The sequence below is a fragment of the Labrus bergylta genome, chromosome 10 (genome assembly GCF_963930695.1).
Source record: "Labrus bergylta chromosome 10, fLabBer1.1, whole genome shotgun sequence".
Taxonomy (NCBI): Eukaryota; Metazoa; Chordata; class Actinopteri; order Labriformes; family Labridae; genus Labrus; species Labrus bergylta.
The window spans coordinates 17,422,140-17,446,486 of record NC_089204.1 but is presented as its reverse complement, the minus strand read 5'-3'; the positions used below and the strand labels follow the sequence as shown (position 1 = coordinate 17,446,486).

At 39.7% G+C, this 24,347-nt stretch overlaps 1 protein-coding gene across 7 annotated transcripts in view; it reads left to right on the top strand.

Moving 5' to 3' along the window:
* Positions 1–1,921: 1,921 nt before the first annotated feature.
* Positions 1,922–24,347, top strand: part of LOC109997360 (girdin) — a 63,569-nt gene continuing 41,143 nt past the window's right edge. For 5 of the 7 annotated variants that reach the window (XR_010667040.1, XM_065959518.1, XM_065959519.1 and 2 more), the window contains exons 1-3: positions 1,922–2,631; positions 2,785–2,885; positions 13,130–13,238. Coding sequence is in view for 5 of the 7 variants with exons in the window: in XM_065959518.1 (XP_065815590.1) it covers positions 2,569–2,631; positions 2,785–2,885; positions 13,130–13,238 (273 nt within the window). In the remaining 2 variants the exon portion in view is untranslated. The remainder of the gene's footprint in view (positions 2,632–2,784; positions 2,886–13,129; positions 13,239–24,347) is intronic. The other 2 variants (XR_010667041.1, XM_065959520.1) reach the window with 1 other exon arrangement.

The following is a 24,347-nucleotide window of genomic DNA, read 5'->3' as shown; positions in this document are numbered from 1 at the left end:
ACTCTGCCTCTGCTCCCCATTCACACCATCAGAGCCATTCATCAGTTGTTGACTGGGTGTTTTCTACCTCCAGTGAAAGAGTGCAGGTCTGTCAGGGTGTATCATTTGTTCATTATCTAAGTGCTGATTCAGCAAGAAAAAAATACTGTATGTTAAAAATAAGTGGTAGTTTCAGGGATAAACTGAAATTCATCATGCATTATCTGATCCAGATTTGTTGTCAGCAGTTGCATTTATCACAGTTAATACAAGTGCCATTGTTTTCTTCCACAAACAGTTATTCAACAGTCTGAGTTCAGTTGGTTTGAACATTTGTCTTTTTTATATTTAGGATACAGATTTAGAAGAATTTTCTCACATTTTTTAGAAGAAGTAGTTATTGTCCGACTATAAATCAGTCATCTTAATTCTTGATTTATTGTTTAGTCCACAAAATGTCTTAAGATTGGAAATCACTGATACCATTTCCTTAACCTCAGCTAATATCTAGAAATATATTTTTGTAAATCAGAGAAAAGAAGATCTTCATACTGATGATGCAAAAAAAAAAAAAAAAGCTGTTTTTTGGCGGGATTATCAATAATCATAATAATATATGATTATTGATATAGGGTGGCAGTAGTTTAGTGTGTATTGACTTGGGTTGGGAACTGGAGGGTCATGGTTTAAGTCCCGGTGCGGAACAAGTTTGGAATTGGTCTGGTGGCTTGAGAGGTGCCAGGCCACTTCCTGAGCACTGTCAAGGTGCCCTTGAGCAAGGCATCGAACCCCCAACAGCTCTGGCTCTCTTTCATGTGCAGCCCCTCACTCTGCCATCTCTCCATTAGTGCATGTCCATAGGATCCTATTTGTGCCTGTGTGTAATTCAGCCTATGTGTGTGCAGCATGTTGAACAACAGAGTGGAAAATAATTGTCCCTTAATAAAGTATATCAAATTAAATAAATGAAAATGAATAACAAAACAGTTGCATTGAATGTCAACTCAGTATGCCTGATTCTTTTATATAGTCCCAATATCCTGAATGATACACTTCTAGATTTTTCCTGTTTTGTCACATGGATGTCACATAGCCTACTGCTTTAAGGATGCAATTCATTTCATCAATAGGTTATTAAACATTCAATGAATTGTCAAATATTTTCATGATCTGTCTGGGTAATCTTTTCTGCAAAATGGTCAAATTCCACCATTAAATGACCAAGAGAACTGAGAATGTTAGCTTTGGCTTTAGAAAAAAAATCTATCAACATTTTCATTTTCTGGTGATTTGTAGGCCAAACTAAGTAGGATAATGATAAATCGATAAATTAATTAACAATATAATCACTAATAAAAATGAGGGTTAGGGTTAGTGCAGACCTAGAGGCAATTTGTGTGATAGTTCAGTGGCTTTTTTTTAACCTTCTATTAGGATAAAGCTTACAGACTAAGCCTACTGTAAATGGACACCAGTCTCTTTGCACACACCCACCAGGTGTCAGCAACCTACTTGCCTTTCTGCACTACTGTACCAATGCAGTAAATGCAAACAAAGGTAGGCCTTTGTATGAATCCCCAATATCTCCCCTTAGCCTATCCATGTTTAAAATAACGACTTTTTCTTAGCATGCCATAACAAATGAATTAGCTACATGGCTGCAACTGAGGTTCATACCATTTCACTTTTCTTTTTTTTTTTTTTCTGTAGCCTACATTTTATAACGTCATGACTCCTCAAGTAATCTATTGTTTTCTTAGACTCATCATTGACCCTGGGGACCTTTAAAAACAAATCTAAAGAGAGAGATGGGTCCTGCTTTGGTCAGTGCCCTATTTTTCCTTTCAGAGCAAGGAGGCGGAGGGAGATGCACATGAGAGGCAGAGAGGAGGCGGTGCTAAGTGTCCTCCAGTCATCCTCTCTCTGCTCCCTGTTCATTTGAATTCTGCATTTGAACGGAGGTAGACAGAGGTTTTGAGAAGCAAGCGGTTAGAAATGACTTCACTATTACTGAGAGGAGTAGCCCTACGTTTTGTTTTTAACGAGGACCTTAAACATCTGGATTTTTTCGCACTGGATACTTCCTTTTTATTTTTCGTGGCGGAGTAAAACATTTTTTTACCGTTTAAAAATTCCTCTCCTCATCTTAATTTTCCAGGAGTGGACCGCTAGCATAAAAAAAAAAAAAAAAAAAAAAAAAAAGCATACCTGACTCATGTTTCATGTAGTCTGTTGTATCCTCGCTTCTGTAGATTGCTAGCTAACCCTCTGGGACATACATTTTTTTTTTTGTTCTTAAACAAAATGTAATTCCTTGTCTTTATCCTGAGGTAGCCGAGCCCCAGCCCTTTATGGGATCTTGAACCAGGGTCTCGAGAAGATTGTGGATTATCTTTTTAAAAAAAAAAAAAAAAACCCGGACGTGTAACAGTGGCCTCTAGCCAAAATGAGCGTCGATTTAATTGAATCAAATACATGAGTGGAGCCTAAACAAACACACATTTCTCCAAAGGAGTGCACTGTGGTTCTTTTTTCTTCTTCTTCTTCCACATCTGCTGAAATAGAAGGCGCCCAGTTGCCCTGGAAAATATGGAAAGTGAGGTTTTCACCCCTTTGCTGGAGCAGTTCATGCTCACGCCTCTGGTCTGCTGGGTAAGCGCCCCCCCCCCCTTTTGCTAATTAACTATTCACAATGTGGCTTCAGCTCCCTAATTAAAACACCCCTGGTCCCGTGAAGGCATCTCCTGTATGAGGTTATTGATGATCGTGACGCCTATTTGCATTATTCCATTTTATTTTTTTCAGGTGAAGACTGTCGGGCAGACGACAGTGACCGATGGCTCCAAACTATCAGAATATGTTGAATTGGTGGATGGGATTTACCTGAATGAGATCATGCTTGAGATGTAAGTAGACCTACTTCATAATTGTTGCAGACACACCAGACTGTTTTCTTGCCTGTACCACTGTAGTGTATTGTCCTATTGAGGGCATGTAGACCTTTTTTTTTTGTACATCAAACGCACCTAAATGCAATACTCAATGATTGTACTTTAGCCTATATTTCGTTTTTTGTCCCTAGTCTCTTATCAAACTCACAAATTGCCTGCTGAAGTGAATGTAGGCTAAGCACAAAGGGACCTAGTATTAGGGGCAGTGATGGGTCACAGATATCTCTGCAGACAGTTATTGTTAGGATCCCTTTTAGCTATGTGGTTCTGCCGACGACCACAAGCATCAGTGGCTGCAAGGAGGCAGCTTTCAGTTGCACTGCTTCCCCCCCCCCTAGTAACCCTTACACTGTCATCTGCAGCAGACTGTGAGACACCCCGCCCCTGGAAGCTACAAAGCTCACACGTTTCCCTGCTGTGCTCTGGACTACACCGGAGTAGCCAAAGAAGCCTTATCCTGCAGTGCAGATCCTTCACTTATACATGTTTGTTTATACTGAATTAAAAGGGAAGTGGATGTTTTGGCAGAGTGTTTTTTTTTTTTTTCGGAGGAGATGAGGCATGATATGTCAAATCTTTCCAGTCTCCTCCTGACATACAGTTTGTCAGAAGATGGCTTTCCATTCCTTTGTCTGGCTTAAAGCTTCCACTTCCCGCTTGTAGGGCAATTTTTAATATTCCGCTAATACCACACTCTCCACTGTCAGCATTTACCCCTTTCGTTTCGCCTGTGAAGCAGTGCTTAACTGAGGATTATGTGTTGCATTTTCATGAAGCAACTGAAATAGTTCATTCATTCTGTGGTAAGGATTTGTCAGTAGGAGGAATACGGTGTGGTTTGTCTTCTGTATAAGGCTATCTTTGCTCTTCTATCTGTGTAGTTTCTTTATGTTACTTCTTTAAAAAAAGGGTTCATCTGCTTCTGTGTTGCATGAGGAGCTGATTAATCCTGACTTTCTGTTTCCTGTCTTGGTTTGTTGTCCTCTTCTCCCCCCCCCCCCACTCTGACCTCATACTGCTTTGCTGCATCACCGTACTAAGCTGCCTACCTTCATGTTTCAGCTACCACTTCCACCTCTACTTCCATGCTTGTTTTTTCTTCCTAGTCCTCCAGGCTGCATCGCATCGAAATTCTCAGAGGAGTCCTTTAAAAAAAAAAAAAAAAAAAAAGACAGACAATTTAGGGAGGTCAAAGCAGGTTTGGACAGCTTAGGTGTCTTCTATTTTCCTCACACAGTCCCTGCAAAAACCATGAACAATCTGACAGTATTTTTAGAGCGTCTTTCCCTATGGGACATTGAATACTGGAAAGCAACCACAAGGATAAGAGGGGGAGGGGTTTTAGGAGTGAGTAAGACTGGAAATGATTTGCCAAAATCCTTAAACATGACAGGGAAGATGTGGAAGAATGAGCCAGCGGATTGAACACAAAAGTCGAGGTCAAGCCTTGGTTTGCAGAGACTGAGATGTTTGACGACTAGGTACTAAGTCAAAATTCAGTCTCTAAATACATGGAATGAACTGGATAGGAATTTTCTGTGGTCGGTTGTGTGCTTCTGCAGAGAGGAGCCAGTGTTAAGCTGAAATGAACTGGCTTAGCAATCGCTTGACACCGGATGTTGGGGATTGCCAGTCACAGCCAACACTGTGTGTCTATGTGTGTGTGCACTTTTCTTGAGGGCTTCTGTTTCTGTGTGGGAGTATGTGTATCTGGGGTGTTTTCTTCTGTGCATTTTGTTTTTGACTGAGGCAGCTGTTGGTAGTTGTCTTGCCCAGCCACCCTCCCACACAGAAGGCCTACAGTATTGGTCAGATGTTGTGTTAGTGAGACTGCTCTTTGTCTGCCTCTCTAAGCTTAACAGAACTAAAAAAGAAAAAAAAAGACTATCATCAGCTTAAATGCATATCACAGCTCATAAATCTTAATTTTGAAGCTTTTGCAGGGAATGGTGCATTTTGGTTCTGAATGTGACTTGGTTCAGTATTAAAATAATGAAATTTAGTAGAAACAGGTTACTCCTGTCAAGGTTAATTCATTCCATTTGAGTCTGTATCATCGACAAACACATCAACTTTCCATTTCTTTCCACCCTTTCTGTGCAGGCTGCTTGTAATAAATTGTACTGACTTGCAATTGATCCACTAAAAGGTGTCTGTTCACCTCCAGCAAAATGTAGCTCACTTTACACTCAAAAAAACTTAAGTTTTACAACAGTGACAATGCAGAAAATGCTAAACCAGAAAACACATGCTAGAACCTGCACATCAGTAGATTAAAGCCGGCAAACACCTGCTTACTGTACTCTCTGAAGAAACTTGAGCTTTAACATATCTACTGGTGGTGTCAGCTGTTGTACTTAAAGCTGTGATGTTTCTGTGTGGATGTCTCTGTATGGCCCCATTGTACACGTGGCAGACAGGCTGGCAGCAGTTGTCATCAGGACACCATGGGTGAAAGAAGGAGAGAGAGAACCTGGGATTATCTAACGGTTTGCTGACACCCAGATGGCACCACATCACCTCCCTCCTTTGCCCTCTTGTGACTGACATTACCGAGCCAATTAGATTGCCCTCCTCCGCCCTGTCAAACCAATTAGTTTTCCCGCTCAGCAAGAAGGAGCCAATTAAATTTCTGTCAGAGTGACAACTGTGCTGTCGAATTGTCCGTTTTGCTGCCAATCCTACAGACCCATGCTGACTGGTTGGCCCGGGTTTCAAACCGGTCAGTCTGTCCTTTACAAGGAGCTGGGACAGAGTTATGCATGTGAGAGACACACTTTTAGGATTAAATAAAGGGATTTAATGTCTTATTAGCTTTTACTTAACATTTATCGTGATAATTGGGGTCCTAAGTTGTGTTTATATTTGTTGATAACTTGGCTTAAACTTTTTTGCAATGAATAGTTGTTAGACTCAGCTTAAACCCTGTAAAGGTATTTTTTTTCTCTGCCACAAGGCTACGTTACAGTAAATTCACAGTGTAGGCTCACATACACAGGATGTAGTCCTCACTACCTGTCATCACTTCCTTTACTGCCAGAATTGGCTTTTCAACGCACCACATATACCCACAGTCACTTAGAATTCAACCAATAGCCTTTTGAGATAAGTTTGGACAAAAGGGACATCAGTGTCGTGAATGGGTTGTGTTAGTTTAATCCCTGGACTCAGTTGGTCTTTTGTTGATATGGGTTTCTTTTGTTTGAGACTATCAGATCCATCATTAGAGTCTCTGTTTTTGTTCTAGTAACACATGGAGGCTTTATTATGCTCATGCTACTTTTCATGGTTCACTTGGTCCAGTAGAGTATTCAGTAGAGGTTGACTGAGATGACTGTCTTCCAACAATTTTGTTATTAAAGGTGATATCTAGAAATGGCAACATACAAAGAAACAGTGTGGTCAACTCTTCTTTTGGTTTTCTATTTTGATCTCACTTTTATATGTTTTTGTACTTATTTTCTTTGAAAGTTTAGGATTCCTAGAGGTTTTAGAAGCTTCTCTGTTAACAGGGGGGAAGCATTCAGAATTAAAGGCCAGTATGCATGCAGTACCTTTGAACTAAACAAAGATTCAAGCTACCATATGATGTAATTGATCATAACAGATTAAACTTAAAGATATTTTGGTATGCTCATAAAAGAGTAAGACCGAGGAAGTTTTGATATGTCAGCATTTCCGTTACCACGGATGGCCAAAGGAAAATTATTCAACTCCTTTTTTCTAACTATTTAAACATTCCCGTCATTTTTTATGTAAAAAAATATCTGATTCCAGCCTTTAAAATGTAAGAAGCTTCTTTCTTTTCTTTGTCATTTCATTTAAATATCTTTTGGTCTGCTGCTCAGACCAGGAAATGTAAGGACAAAACCTTAGCTTCCTATAAACATTTTAACCAGAGAATAAGTGGCGTGATTAAAATAATTTGAAATTGAAACCCAGGATTTGAAATTTCGCTGCCTCTTCAGTTCTTGTCCATACCTTCATCTTTACCCCTCATCCTTTTCTGTTAACTTGTTCATTGTTTCATCATGTTTAATCACCCACTGCTTGCCTCTGCTCCTCTTGCTTTTTATCCTCTTTCTCCTTTTCCTTGTTCCACTTTAAAGAAAATCTTCATCTGTGTCCTTTTTTCTGTCCATGCCTAACCTCTCTCGCTCCTCTCGCCCTCCTCTGTTTTCTTTGAGCAGCATGTTGGAGCCTTTGTTGATTTTCTCTGGGGCTCGTTACAGTAGACATAGTTTGGATTCCAGCTGCACCAAAGAAAGGAGAAAGCAGAGCTGCTGTTGGGTTGTCAGCCTGTTTGGGCCTACCACTGCTGCTGCCTGGACCTTGGTGTCCCAACCCTTCCACATCAAAGTGTGGAATGAATCTGGCACCTCTCATAGTCTTCTTTATGCCATGCCACGCTCTCTGTGTCTGTCAAGCAGGAGGATGTGTATCGAGTCAAACAGGAAACAGCAGCTGTGACCTTGAGAGGACAAAACTTTTAACAGGGCTGTGTTAATGTGAGGCTCTCAAAATCCCACAACCAGGAACATGGTAATCCCCACCGGGACCTTTTGTAGGATTTTAAACACACGTTGTCAGTTTCTTCTGGCAATTCACAGTCAATCTGTCTTTGAGGTGGTCAGCATTCAAAGTACTGTATTTGTCAGAATATCTGAACTGCACCATATTCAGACGTTGTTGCCAAACAGAAGAGCTAGCATCTAACTTACCACTCGTACTGACTTTATTATTAGTTCAGTAAAACACATCTTAAAATAAGTTTACCTCGCCTTTGGGTTGTACTGATGCTCAATCTGTGAGTTCAACAGCATGTCAAAAAGCATTACTAATGACTATACTTAAAAAAATGAATAGCTTTGACTAATATGTTTATTTTAATTTAAGAGAGAAAATGCTTTGTTTAAATGAGATTTTGTTACAAACAGATGTTATCGAATTTCCCCCAGCATTAGATTTGATTATACTAGACCAAATTTGACTGATCAGACCGCGTCTTATGGTAATTTGCTGTTACTGATTGATGTTAATGCCAACTGAAAAAAAAACTTCTTCATTCTATTTTATGTTACAGGCCCTTCAGTGACTCAGGGGACACAATCCCTTCTGTTTCTGCAATACTTTCGCTCTGAAACATCTCCACAAAGAGTTTAACAGCAACTTTACATTGAGATTAAAAAACTAATATAATTAATCTGTGACCAGTTATAGAATTCCAGTTAAAAAAACACCCAAAAAAAAACACCTGATAGTGTTGGGTTACTAAATTGTCCAAATGAAGGAATTACGTTTAATTGCATTTTAGCTTGTTATTGTGGTCTGTCAGTCTAGTAAGGCAACAAATCTGATCCCATGTGGTCAGCAGGAATGAGTTTAACTACAGTCCCATGGATACAGTGGCAGAGGAGAGGAATGGGAAGAGGCCCTGTGGAAACAGAGAGACAAAGACAGGAGAGAAACAAGCACATGAAAAGCCAAGACAAGGAAATAGGCTGATAATATCACCATGCCCATGGTCAGAATTTTATTGGTTTGCTTGTATACTGAAGTTCCCACGGATGGAGGAAGTCTGATGGGGAGGAATGGAGATGCAGTCAACCGGAGCCTTAGGTTTGCATGATCGCAAAATATCAAACAATTGAAATACGTGCAATACTGACGTGCATGTAATATCCCAGTAAACTGATGCAAACTGATACTTGATGCTGTGTGTCCAATGTTTTACAAACACACATTTTGTTGTGTGCTATGCTAATATAAAATGCACTCACTGCACTCACAAGCTTCCATTTAAGAACGCGGGTCAGTGTGTTAAAATGTAATTCAGTATAACAAGATCCCACGATAATGAGATCAAGGCAGAGTTCCAAGTATTGCAACTGTCAGACAAACATTTAAATCTCATTATTTGATTTACAGAGCGAAATGACCAGTTGCGCTCCTGAATTTTTATTTTCATGTATTCACTCATGTTTTGTTGAATCATCATTCAGAGTGGGACTTATTTTCCAAGTTATATCCCCTAGTTATGTGTTGGCTGATGGGGAACATTACAAACTATATCTTGGGCTAGTTGTGTCTCTACAAGGCATGTGAGTAATTCAACTGGCTTTAATCCTGGTATTCTATGAGGTGTATATACTGTACACATAGACATAGCTAGATAATACATATACGGTGTATTAGGACATGCTTTTTCGGGGTATTTTGACAAACTTAACCGGTACATCTGTTTTGTTCATAAGCTGACTACATGGTGCAGAATTAGTTGATAATGTGAAGGTTTCAGGCATTGACCCACAAACGTATCCTGAACTGAACTGAACTGTTAACCTTAGCAAGGCTGCTAATAAGTGCTCATCCCCCAGATTTGTATTACTGTTAGCTGTTTGGCTTCCAATGTTTTTCACAAACAACGATGCAAACACACACTCCCCTGCTGTGTTTTGACAGTGCAGCTCATAAGCTCTATGCCCAACACGTGGCCAAATGCAGCCCTCTTTTTTTTGTTTTGGTGTGTTTGCAATTTAGCCTACTTCAGCTGTGTGTGTGTGTGTGTATGAGCATGTGCCTGCCTGCCTGGCTGCCCATGCTGACTGTAATGAAGCATGTCATATATAGGTTAACACTACTCTCCAAGTTACCCAGCCAATCAAAGCCAGGAGAAGAGAGGAGAAAGCCCAATGGCCCCAGGCGCTACATAAGGCTGCAGTGGCCATCAACAGCACCAACAGACCGGCTTATTGACTGGCTGTCTGGTGAGCTTGCTCCCCATCAGTCTGCATGTTCATCCTAATCTATTTGTTTAAAGTCTTAGGTTTACCATATCAGCAGGAATTGGGAGGGAGTCAATAAGTTGGACTTTTGAGCCAGGTTGCCATTTTAAGTAGCTGTATTTATTCACGCACTGATCCACAGGGGGAGTCAACCCGTCGTGTGCTTGTACGGGTGAAGTCAAAAAAACAGACAGAGAATCTAGGGGTGGATGTTATGGTGTTGTTGTGGTCATGCTATTTTGGCCGCATTTGTTCTTGGCCGACTGGTGGTGATGGAATGTGTGAATGGAATGAACCCTGTCTTTGCAGATTGTCTCTCTTTCAGCCTCCTCTTTTCCGTTAAAAAACACACCCTTCATTCACTGTATCACCGTCCTCACCCTGACAGGATTACAGCCTCATCTGTGCTTTTTAATTAATGGGTTAAATAGACCCCCTACTATGGACCTCAAAAGAGGCTAAATGTGTGTGGAGGGGGGGGGGCAGGAATGTCACATGACTGTTCATTTAGACCCATATTAAAAGAATCCTCTGTCCTTCTGATTAGCATGATTTTGTGTGTGTGTGTGTGTGTGTGTGTGTGTGTGTGTGTGTGTGTGTGTGTGTGTGTGTGTGTGTGTGTGTGTGTGTGTGTGTTTGTGTGTCAGGGCTAAGCTGATCAAAAGACTAATTGCCAAGTCCACACTTAAGCCGGTTAATTAAGACACAAGCACTCTGCCTTTTTCTTTGTGTAACATAATAATTTACGTGCTTTATTAAAATGTGTGGTTTTAAAATAAATTGATTTGATTTTTTTTTTTTAAAGAAGAAACAGCAGCAGCATAGTGTGATAAGGGAGATTTCATTTAACCAGACGTCCCCTTTGATCAAAAGTATCCATACCTAAAAAAATCCTTTAAATTCTGATTTCAAACAGAACAAAACAGATTAAAGAAATCTGGATTATTTACAGTCTTTGTGACATTTCAAGATGAATTTTATTGGGCTGTTGGCCCATACAGACACAGACAGGGCTGTGCCTTCAAGAGCACAGATGCAGACACATGCATGACTTCACATGTGCTACACACTACATGCATGCATGCATACATTCATAAGCAGTCAGGACCCTCCTCCTCCCCCAAACTCACGGCATGTTGACCCTCATATATAGGTCATGCTACGTACATGCTTTGAAGTCTGAGTTGCATATTATGAAAACAATACTGCTCTTAAACAGAGTTGATGTAAGGCTCTAAAATCTCAAGTACATGAGTAGTGTTGTTTTCCCAGATAATCCCAGGGCAAAGGTATCATTAATTAATTACAGGAGGGTTTTTTTTATGAAGCGGCTGAGTGGATTTTTACTCTTTTTCTCTCTTGGGCTCTATGCATGGCAGATGAAAGATGACACTGTCAAAACATTCTCCTAGCAATTCGCCAAAGCAAATTTACTTTCTAATTATTTTATAAATACATTTTCTAACGTCCTTATGAATATATGATGTACCTAGCATGAGTGGGCCCTACATTTCTCTCCTCTGCTGCCAGTTTCAAGCAATGGGCAGGTGAAAAAAATATATTTAACCTACAAGATAGGCCAAGTTCAAAGTTCCGCAATTATGCTGAGCTGGTGTTTGGATGCTCTCATATGGAACGAGTCCAAAGTAAAGTTGTGAGATTTATGTTTAGTGCCAAATCCCATCTACCTTACAGAGATAATGTGAAGTCAGGGAAGCATGGCTGTAAGTGTCAACCTTTTCAAAGTCTCCCTTTGCTTTTTTACTGAAACTATATCAGCTCTAGATCTGCTGCTTTGTTGCCACTTATGTTCTGTGAAGTGGGAAGTGAAGAAGATTTGTTTCACTCAGGGAGGGGAAAATGTGTATACCACATTAAGGCCCATGCCTTGAATAGAATGAGTGTTTTAACTTCTAAATTCTCCTTAAAGAAACACTGCCATTTCAACAAGCTTTATTCGCTTCTGCTCCTATTATCAAAGGTAGCGGTTAAGAAGCCCCAACTTACAGTCAACACGTAGGAAAGTAATTAGCTGATAAATACATGAATTGCTGATGAGTACTGACACTAGGCCTGGGAAATAGTTGGGATGTTAAGCATTCCAAAGAGAAAGGGAAAAACAGAAACAAATTACCTGGAAGCTTATCTTTTGGGCTTTAATGAATTATATTACTAATCCTTTCAGTAAATTTGAATCGAAAACAAGTTTTAGATTTAAGAGGTTTGGTATTATAAAGGCAATTTCTTTTGATATACAAACGGTGGTTCAGTAGATAACAGCAGCTGGAGAGGTGGTACTGTGTGAGTTTGTGGAATGTCTATGAGCCTCACTTAAACATGTTGACACCCGCGATAACATCAGTCGTTGTACACGCTGCTTTTCATGCTCCTTGGGCAGCACAGATAACAACACTGGCTCTCTGTTCTGCATGAACATTAAGACACTACTCTTTGATTGAGAGAGATAAAAAAAGATATGGTTGCCACAGTTAGAGGACAGGGAATTGTTGAAATACTTCATCTCATAGAGGCGCCAAAACAACTGTTCACTCTACTACTAATTTTAAAAATATCCTTGTTTGTATTAAATTAAAGAGGGCCTCTTGTAAGCACTGCTCCTGAAATGATCCTTACCTGGCTGTTCACATATGCACCACACAGCAGGAGACTATCACTGTCGGACAGGACAGGAGAAGAGGGGTCTCTTAAGGCAAGACATGACGTAAAAATGACGATGCAGAAGGGGTGGACGAAGCAACAGTTTGTGTTATACGACGCTATAATTAGAGATCGTAGGGGTCTATGCACCTTGCACCGGTCACAGGATGTGTCATCCCCCCCCCCCCCACTCCCTAGAGATGAATTCTCTGGACAATATCCTGCTGCGTTCTCATATCAGCTCACTTCCACTTTCTACAGAAAAAATACTAGGAGTCTGGCTCTGTATAAAGTCAGAGTGAAAAATGTGGCTTTTTCCTTCACACATACAGCTCCCCCTGAAAATATTGTGTTTTTAAGGAGTTTACTGCAAGTGTGAAAGCCCTTATCTTATACAGTTTAGCCTAAAAGTGCTTCATGAAGAAGTTCAAATTGATTTTTTTACTGTCTGAAACAGTGGTGCATTCAGCTGTAAGGGCGGACATTTCTTATTTGCAGTCTTTTAATGCATGTTTTCTTTAACATTCACATGGGACTGACCCTACATAAATGTTGGTCCATCGTCACTATGCTGTGAATGTCTTTAGCCAAACACACGTTCCTTCATATCGATGCGAAACGCTGTCAAACCGAAACAAGGAAACAGCCAAGACACACTTAAGAACATTATTATTGAAGTGTTTCTTCAAGTGAAATGTGACTTTCCTGCAAATATGATGAAATAACAATGTTCCATCTTTCTCCCTTCTCCCACAGAAACCCCAAAGCCACTGTGCAGAGGACGAACAAGAAAGTCAACAACGACCCCACGCTGCGCATACAGAACCTCTCTATACTCATCAAGCAGATTAAAGACTACTATCAGGTAAGATTTCTTACTGCTTAAGGAGCTGCAAAGTTAGAAATCACTTCCTACAATTTTTCTCAATCAAAACTTAAGGTTGCTCAACAGTGTCAGTAAGGTTATCATATTGAGGTGAAATTAGATCTATTGATATCTGTCAAGTCATTATGAATAACTTGAAGGAACACATTCTTGTGTTGTTCAGACTGATACTGTGTAAAGAGGAAAACTTTTCCCATTGCTACCTTGCGCCTGTGCTGGTGTGGTCTGCATTAAAACAGTGGCTGTTCCCCCGAATGTTACAATGAAAATTGCAGTCAGACGAACAGCTCTCACTCACACACATAATTCAGTGTGTCCACAAAAGCACATGAAAACTTGAAGGCGCTTTAAACAAAGCTGGATTTTCAAATGTCTGTGTGTGACTTCCTGTGATGTGGTATCATGACCCACGGCCCGATGTCAGAGAGCAGAGAGGGTTCTGTAAATATGCAGAGACATGAGCAAAGTTATCAGACAGCCAACAATCTGGCTTTCATTCTTAATCTGATGAATAATTCATTTTTATTTACCTTGCCCTTTTTATCTCAACAATGTTGATGTTGATCCTCATATATCAGCCTCAGCTCAAATAAGGTGTCCCCAGAGAACAACCCTACACAAAGCAGCTTACAGCATTGCTTTAATGCCTACAAGAAAGATTTGGAAGCTTTAGTCAGAGAGCTGTGAAGGCAATTTGAGCAAAGTCTCATGTGGTGAAGTCTTATCTCCTGTTCAATCTGTGTTTACTGCTTGGCAGTTGGCATGAGTTCATCACATCCGTTTACAAACTCATCCTATTTTATCATAACTTCAAGTCAAGGGAAATGATTTAGACTTCCTTTGAATCTGATGAGATAAAAGGAAAGTTGAAGAGTAGGTGTCAGGGAGTAGAAACTATGAAAGAAAGATAAAGGGCCAATTTAAAGTTGTAGAAGCAGGTGGAAATTGTGACGCATTGTTCCAGTAAGCAAATATTATATTAGTGCACATGCACTCAGTCTTGGACCATCTCTTGACCACTCATCAGTCACATGGTAGATTTGCCAATGTCAAACAACATGAACAAGGGTTTGCAGTCCATATCAGAGGCTAGATGCCAATAGTCCATGTACCAGTAATCCTAATCTATAATCCAACCCACTCTGTTTGGTTTTCAAAGACAAAATACTGTGAAAGTGAGAGGATGCAAAGCTTAAATTGACCTCCAACTGGATCTAAATACAATGACTAAATTTATATGGGTCTTAACATGAATAGAGATCAGGCTAAGGCTGGCTATCGTTTTTGGTTAGATTTAATTGGATATAGTTGTGTTGTAAATCTTGTGATATTGAGATGCAGGTGAATTTATGAATAGTTTTTTTTGGCTTTGTTGGCTTGTGTTTCTGTTGCCAACTCTGCCCTTTGAGAGGTTTTTTTAAGAGCAAAGATGGGCATAAAAATTTGAAAATATTGTCCCCAATACGACCTTGCATAGAATTCTTTAATGCTCTAATCACCCTTGCAAATCCTCAGACAATGGTGAATCCAAAGCCTGGCAAGGTGAAACTTTATCTGCCATGTTTAAATTAATTTAATCTATTGAAAAAGGTTGACACTGTCTCACATTTCATACCACATCATGTCACTTATCTTTAGTTGTTGGGTGATAATGACATTTCTGATGTCAAGATGGACAGTGTTGTGGTTTCTGCTGGAATTCCCCACAACAATGTGATTATAGTACAAATCAGTACAGAAACTGTACACACAAGCTGTGTGCAGTTCTTTGGCTGTACTTGTGCAGCAGACACTGGTGTGAAATGTTAAAGTTTTCTGCTTAAGTCTGTTGAAGGTATTGCTTGAAAGCAAAATGTCAGTTCTTAACTGTCAGCAATTGTAGTGCCAAGGCAAATTAGAAAAGTCTAGCGAGAAAATGTTTCACTACATTGCTTCAACAGTCTCAGCTGGGTTACTTGAAGGAATCGAGCATGACCTAGCAAGCTGTTGCGACAATGCAGTCGGTTAAGGAATGTTATCAGTGCCAAATCAGTTGGAGACACTGATTTCCCACACTTCAGACTTACGACTGTGGCCCAAATCCTCAGGGCCTGTGGCTCTACATGGCTGTTTATATGCTGTTGCTTATCATGTAATTTGGGGTTATTGAAATAATGAATGAAATGGAAAAAAGTGAATGTAAGGCCTACTTTTACAGTATTATTACATTTTCTCTGTAACTGGGAATAAGGCTTACCAATTTTCAAGGTTGTTTTTTGTTTTTGAGTTTTATTCTATGTATAATTAAAATAATTCTAATTGTAATCATTCTATGTATTTACTTGAATCTTTAATTTTGCCCCAGAAGTCAAGTGAAGAGTTTCACTGATTAGTTTTATTGCTCTGTTAGATGTGGTTTGCCTCGATTCTAAACATCCTGTTAATCCCTCCCGGGTCATCTTATTTAAACAGTCAGCCTATTGTGCAGACTTTGATGTTATAAGCCCACAAAAGCTCCACTAGGCCGCCTCAAATGGCTACCAGCATAATCTGTGTCAGAGTCAGTAGTCAGGTCAGTGACCACTAAGGTTAAGTCATGACCAGTGGAGTCAGTAAATGATGAGATGAGTTAAGGATGTTTACTGGGGGCTTCTTTATGGTTGGTAAGTGAAAATTCATACCTCTGCATCTTTACCACACTGCAGCCAGTTTGTTCAATTTCATTCAAACCTCTTTTTTTATTAAAAAAGCAACAAAAAGAAGAAAACATAAAATGCTCTCTTTTTCCCCATTGAAAAAATAAGTGCATGGTAAACTTTGTAAAACTAGGCATCTCTCCATCTGCGTGATTTCCTGTTTACTTTTCAGTTCCTTTTTCAGTCTCTTTGGAAGGAAGTGAAGGCTATTTCTGATCAGTGTAGTTCAATGTGTATTTATAAAGTACATAAATGAATGATTGTTTGTGTTAAAGCTGAATCAGCATTAGTCCATGTAGTTTGAGTGTTTAATACATGAGCATAAACAGACATAGTACATTGTCTCACCTCTTTTTGTTGTAATTTAGGGAAGATAATTCAATCTGTAATCAACATGATCATATTGTCCACTCATATCTTACAAAATGAAATACTGTTAGAACCTTACATTAGGTCACTGAATGACTTTTTTTGTTGATTTTAATAAACAGCAAGAACTGCAGTATTTATTTAGTTTGGGAGTATTGAGCAGATACTGTTAATTGTCTTGTATTAGCTGTAGAAGGACAATGTAAACTATGAAACTCTTGTCAGTCTGACTGGTTTGGTTAATCTTTGGTTTTGTCCCTGCATTGCTCTTCCTCCTGGTTATTCAGTTGTTCAGCCATTTGTGTCCTCTGCCTCACAGAGACCACCTACAGGCTAAATCCTTCATAGAGCATGTACTGAATTCAAAATAGTGCAGATGTAGATTAAAGTCAGATGTTATTAGTGTTATTTTAGTTGCCATTTTGTTTTACAACATTTCAAATGCCAAGGCCTTTTGAGTAAGATGGTAAAAAGAAACATTTGATTGGTTCAGAGTGTGTTGATTGTTTGTGCTGGGAATTATCTTAGTTATTTTAAACATGTCTCTTTAATCCTTTGCTACCTGGTTTACTGGTGATACCCTATCACTGATGAGACTTTTAGATGATTAGCTCCCACAATTCACTTAGCAGACGCTTTTATCCAAAGCGACGTACATCAGAGAGTAAGTACAGCACAAGCAAGGATCTAGAAAAAAGGGAACAATGTCAGTAAGAGCAAACGATCAGCTTTGAGTCCGATTGGACACACAGGTGCTGACAGGCATTGCACAGAGGCAAAGCACAACATTGACGGCAGTTCTTGAGAGCTCTAATCAATATCGAAACCATCTTATAAGTCGTCGTTATCAAACAAAAACCATCATCATTACCATCACCATCATCATCAATTATATCTAGACCATCATCATTAAGTAAGTAGGTATTCATGAAAGAGCTTTTTCTTAAAGGTACAGAGGGACTCAAATGGACCTTGGAAGTTCATTCCACCACAGGGGGTCAGAGACTTAGGACCCTGTTGTGAAGGTTGGATCAGACGCCTTTCATTGGCAGAGCGTAGTGGGCTGGAGGAAGTGTAGACCTGGATGAGAGAGTTTATGTAGAGTTTGCCGTTTTTGTTGCTGTTTTGATGCGAGCAGTAACTGGGAGCCAGTGTAAGGAGATGAACAGTGGACTGCCATAATTGTATCACTAAAAAGAACAACATACTGAAGCGAGGGCTACTGACTATATGGATCAATCAGTACCTACGTGTTCAGTTTGTGTTCGAATGTCAAAGGCAGTCGGTTCTTATTGGGTTAATTTAGGACGAAGATTGGCTATGTACTTTGCTCTAGTGGTGTTCTCCCTTTCCTGTGGTTGTATAGTTGCCTACTGGATTCACATTTCCAGAGACGGAAGTGTTCAGGTCATAGGCTAATGCACTTAGCAGGTTTTCAATTTACTGTACTACTCAGCACTTTGTAGGAGGACTCTGTGCAAGAGGAAGCCTTTTATGGTTGGTAGCTTCCTGTGATTCAATAAATTGATCTCTCTTCAAAGAGAGTCTTCAAATAAAATTAAACCAGAAATCTTGGATCCGAATTGGTTAGACTGCTCCCTTGGTAAGGATCTCACCGTATGTCAATGGTCAACATGTTTTCTTTGTTGGGGAAAACCCCATATGCAATGCAATAAGAAACTGAATTAACACAAATTAGATTTAAATCCACTATAATGCTTTTAACCACCCGTGCCATGCATTGGTGCCTGGGAGAAGGAAGAAGGAGAGACTTAATTGCATTGGAGCTCTTGCTGACTCGCCAAGAATCCTCTGGTGTTGAGAGATGGCTAATTCATTAACCTTTTTGAACTTTTGTGGGCTGTCAGTTGAGGATCTTTCTCCTCCATCTTCCTTTTCTGTTACTTATCCACTGCTCGGTCTTACCCCTTCTCATCTGCACAAGATGTAACCCTAGCAGAATGTTTGCATATGTGTGTATTTCACATGGGAAAAGTAAGGAGATTGAATTAGTGTAGAACGTGCGAAATGTCAATTGTTGCAAGAGAAGAAATTCAATACTAACGGTTTTCATTTCATAGGTCTCTTGGGCTGAGCTGACATAAGGAGCGTGTAAGCGTTCATGCCTGTGTGTGTTCAGAGTCTCTGTTATTGTTCTGGTGCAGCAGATTGTGTAGGAGGAGGTCAATGTCTAGACAAGTTTCAGACTTCTCTATCTGCAGAACAGTCTTAGGTTAGACAGCAGTTACTATGTTGATTGATTGATAGATATTATTTATTTTACATGAACAATTACATTGGATGAAGTGTTTTAACACACATGCAGTTCTCAACACTTGTCCACAGGAGACTATTAAAATAAAAATAAAAATGTGTGTGCTTGTCCATTGTGATGTCTATTACATGAAGCAGACATGATGATTGCAGTAATGGTTCCCTACTGTCAGTGGAGGTTCATTTTCATGCTATCAGTTTTTGCATTTCTGTTTTCTGAGGAGGATATTAACAACAGAGGGTTTAATTTCTAAGGCAGTCAGTCCAAAAACATGCTTTGGCCTCTTTTTAATTTATTGTCTTTGGTTTGGAATTCTAAAGCAGAGTGAAACATGGAGTCTTGGTCAGATGAAATAGATTCTTTTTCCTTTTTTGTGGGTTTTCACAAATCTTGTTTTCTCTGGATTATGAAAATCAGTCTCCGAAAGAATCTGGTGCCATTGGGTTTAAGTGAATTCATTCATTTACATTGATGAGATGTGTGATATGTTTTTTTGGATAACTGAAGTAAGTATATGCCATTGAATGTTGATTTGTTGAAATGTTGTGCATTGCTTTGCTTTTAAATGAAACTTTTGCTCCCCATGTTAATGTCCCTTTGAAAATAAAGGCACGTCTGTCCTCTCTTTACTGCTTTGGTTTGGGGTGTGGTGTTAAGGCTGGGAGCTCTGTTTTGAATGCTTAAAGGCAAACAGAGGCCACCATTGATGTCAGGCAGGCCTGACTCAAAATCTTTCCATAACTGGGCTCTGAAAATAGATGATATAGGATAGCTTATACTTACAAGCCTTCTTTAAGTGTTTTTTTTTATATATTTAAATTTTGTATTTTTCTCTCGGCTGTATTGAGAAAAATACCTTTTGCATCTTTCTACCACTTTGGCTTGTTTTTTTGTTTTTTTTAAGAAGCTTTTAATATTCCAATTTAAAATCCAACCCTTATGTTTGTCAATTGCAACATTATCACAATCTATGAGGTCAATGGTAGCATTAAATCTTAAACATGAGGGTTAACAATTGAGATGACATAACAGAGCATAACTTTGCCCTTAGGTTTTCTGTCAGGCTGTAATTACATATTCATTTGATTATTGATATTAAATAGACTTCATTCACACTCACCATCTCAAATATGAATTAGTGTGTTATACCTATTTATCTCCAAATGTTCTTCCCAGTACCAAGATGAAGAATATGTCAACAAACTCAAGTATACCTGCTTCTGGGCATGCAGAGCGTTTTTTACCTCTTGTTTACCTTAAGCGTCAAAAAGGTGTTCTGTTACTTGGCCAGATTGAAGCTAAATCACAGACTTGTATACTATTACCCTAACTCACATGCATACACATAACCTGCTGCAGCTCAGTGTTTCAATAGGTTTTTTTTTTTTTCACCTTTTCAAATGGATTTTCTGTCCTTGTTATTCCAGTTTTTACGTCAAGCTCTCTTTTTTTTCCTAATTATGGAATTCTCCAATACTATTTGTCGTGTTGCTCCTTTCAGCATCAGTCATGAGCAAATCTGTTTATTAGGGCATGTGCTTCTAGCTGCAGGCTAAATGTGTGTTGTCATGCAGACCCACATGCTACACACTCACAGCTGAATATCCTGTTAATACTCTGTCGCAGTTAGCTAACTAACTTACAGTCACATGGGCAGTAGGCAGTCAGACATCTCTTAATAAGGCTGATTTAGGGAATTTATTTAATTAAGAAGCAAATTAGGTTGATATGTCAGCTTGTGGCTTTCTGGTTGTCTTCCCCAAATGATTCCTGTGCTTTGTTGTTCTCCTTCAATAACAACACTGAGAACATATGTGTCTTGTGTCATACGGCCTAGCAGGATATTTTGTGTAAAGTAGGCAGCCCCTGTTTCAAGAGGACATGGTATGTATACCATATATTATGGTATGTAACATGGTATACCATAGTAATATGGGAGGTACTATGGTATGTACCATGGTAATACCGTATGTGAGGTACCATAGTACATACTATGGTATACCAAGCTATACCTTGTACTATGGTATATACCATGCTATACCATAGTACATACAATGGTATACCATGTACTATGGTATGTACCATATAGTACTATGGTATATCACATATCATCATGGTACTGTACATAAGATAGTACCTCCCATATTACTTGTTTAATATGAGGCTGTGATAGAGCTGGAATTTTTATGATCACCTTTCTCTCCTTCTTTCTCCTCTGTGAGAAACTCTTCATCCTCAGATCTTTACTTCAGGAGCTCTCTTAAGGGCTAAGATGCTTTGAGAATAACTTTTTTCTTTACCAGGATCTAGTCTTTAACTTTAAGGGGAAATTTAGCTGCAGCATGTTCCAGCTCCTCCAGCTGTCTGTCACTGTGGCTGAAACTTTCCTCCCTTCTGTTTTCGTCATGCCCTGCTGTCACTCTCAACTGTTCTGGTGATAAGATCTGTGTGCGAGTGTACAAATGGAGAGTAGCGAGCGCGTTTGCGGGAGGGACAGCAGTGAAGCCGTCGGCTGCCTTTCAACTTTGACACACATGCACTAATGATGATGGTTTTGATATCATTGATGATGATGGTTGTCACGATTGTTTTTGTTTGATAACGATTAGAGCTCTCAAGAACTGCCGTCAATGTTGTGCTTTGCCTCTGTGCAATGCCTGTCAGCACCTGTGTGTCCAATCGGACTCAAAGCTGATCGTTTGCTCTTACTGACATTGTTCCCTTTTTTCTAGATCCTTGCTTGTGCTGTACTTACTCTCTGATGTACGTCGCTTTGGATAAAAGCGTCTGCTAAGTGAATTGTAGAACATGCGCACGCACGAGCACTTGATACATTGATGCTGTAGCAGTTTTTTAGCGCATCGTTTAAAAATAATTTACTGACAAAACACCGGTATGACAGGAAAGCGCTGTGAAATTGAGAACGTGTTACTGTCTATGTTTTTTTCATCTTGTCCACATTTTGCATTACAAAGTTCAAATCTGACTTCTCAGGATAGATGTAATTTTGTCAAGTTCTCCAACCAGTTTAAATGAGCCCTGGGGTTATCATTGGGCCTGGTTTGTGGACATAAGTGTTCACTAGCCCACCTGTCTCCACCTTTTCATACTAGCAGTGGGATGAGCCCAACCACTCGTTAAGCCTCAGGGCTCTTTTGTAAAAAGCACTCTATCTGATAGATAACACCAGAGAACAAAAGAAACTGGCAACTAACGGCTCGTTCTCTCCTCCTCTTCATGTAAAGGGATGATCTGTCCATCTGGCCGTCAGTAGATTTCGACTGCTGTTCTTTTCAGTCGAGTTTACTGTTGAGCAAGTATAATGAATTAATACTCCTGTTTCACTTAACTTTCATAATGACATTTTTACATGACCAGAAATATTGTCATAATAAGTGAAACAAGCACGGGGAAACTATCTCTAATTTATCTTCTTTTAAGTTAAAAGCTTTTTTGTCACTGTGTGCCATTTGTGACGACAAAGTCAATATATGAAAGACGAAATTTATAAGTATTTGTATTTTGTATTTTATTGATTCAAGTTCCAGTCAATAATATGTCTGAAATAACGAAGAAGAAAGGAGATGGACGCCTTTCGTCATCTATCCAATAAGCGGCTGGAGCGATGCTGCTTCGCTCCTTGAACTGCAGTGCGCATTCCCCTTTTGTGTTCTCATGCGTCTATTACAGAGTTGAACAGTGGGGAAGGCTTTCTCTTCATTGATTCAGTTGATGGGGATGTGTTGAGATCTGGTGTTAAGTGGTTTCAGTGTGTGTGTGTGTGTGTGTGTGTGTGTGTGTGTGTGTGTGTGTGTGTGTGTGTGTGTGTGAATTTGTGTTAGATGTGGAAGGAAGAGGAAGCATGCTCCTTCCTATTGTTGGTGGTAATAACCTTTTCAAGTTCATAATCTCTGTGGTTTTTCAGCAGGAGAGAAGTCCGCAGTGCCGAGCCCAGGAGAGGGCTTATGTTTGTGTGTGTGTGCGCATGTGTGTTTGAACATGCACTGTACTATGTGTGGCAGACTCGTGGCAGGCTTGCATGGGGGGAAATATACCCATCTCCTCGTTTCTATGGCAACACTCCATGTCTGCAGAATGGGTGTGAATCAGGCTTTCAGGGTTCATGCTGGATTCACACACACACACACACACACACACACACACACACACACACACACACACACACACACACACACACACACACACACACACACACACACACACACACACACACACACACACAATTAGTCCCCTGTTTAAGCTGCGTCGGTAGCGGAACTTGTGCTTGGGTGGAAAGATGGGGAGGAGTTTTAGGAGGTATGTGTGCATGGGGAGGCCTAGTTTAACAGACAGGGCTCCTGTGAGGCAGAAACACAGCAGCCTTATAACCTTTCCTCTGACACCACTCCAATTTACACAACTCTTTCTTTTTACCCTTGCATGGCCCTTGCATTTTATTGCAGTTACAGCTTGTGTGTTTGAGTATCCACTAAGCAGCTACGATTTTATACGTCATGAGTTGATAAATGTGTGTATAGATATCAGATCTTAACATATCAGCAGAGCTAACTCGCCTTCTCCATATTTCTTTTTATCATTAATTTCCTCTCTGTGTGAATATTGTCTCTTTAGAAAATTTAAAGGAGGGACTGTTTTCTATTTCTTCTGTGTATATAGTGCATATTATAGACATTATGACATGGTGACTACACCAAGGACATTTCTGGTGTCAAACCTACAGTGAAGGAGTGAAAGCTTTCAATTTTGAAAGCTCTTGTGTATTGCGTATGCACGTGCATGCCTTTCAGTGTTCTTAATACATTGCCACGACAGGAGAAGACTGGTCCCCTCCTGCAGTGTCCATCATGTTTTATGTATGTTTAGCCTCCCAAACTAATCCAAGAGGCATACTGGTCTCTACTGTAGTTTGGATTATAAACCTGCAGCTAATCCTCAGAGCATAATTTTGCCCTGATCTTGGAATGTACGTCCCTTTATGTACGTACACTAACAGACATGCAGCAAACTACTGCTCTATTGACAAGAATATTTCTTACAAGGGACAGAAGTAAAGATACTTGATGCTTAATTTATTATGCAGCTTCTGATATGGATTTGGTAGGCCTGTCCACGACTAAGGATTTACATAGTCGAACCTGATTTGTCAGATTTTGCCCATCGTCAACAGATCATTGAATAACATTGAACTTGCACTAACATCTAACAAACAAACAAACAACAATTTTATTTTGCTCTTGTAATTTACTATTTGAAGATTTACTGTACTCTCCCCATCATATATTCCATCAAAAACAAGTCCCCACACTCTAAATCCAGTAAAAGATTTAATCCAAACACATTTCTTCCATAAGGATCCATGGTTTGCTACAGATTTAACGCCAGTGTTTTTATGACTTTGTGATGACACCTCATTCGACCAATTACATCCTTTTGTTATACCGTTTACAGCCTATAACAGCCAGTGAGAGCCTGAATTGAAAGGAGGCACATGCCCCTGTTCTGACGGCCAGTTGCATGCGACTGGGCCGATGACGGAAATTTCCTGTGGCAAATGAAATTCTCAAAACATGGATATACTGCTTTTATCATAGTTTGGAGTGATTTCTTCATGCACACACTTAAGGCATTCATTTAAAGTTCAAGTGGTTTTCAGAGCTGCATTGGAATTGTTAACAAGTTGATAAATACCAAGATAAGCTATGAGTCAGGAATTATTTGGAGAAAACAGGCAAATCTATGTGAAGTTAG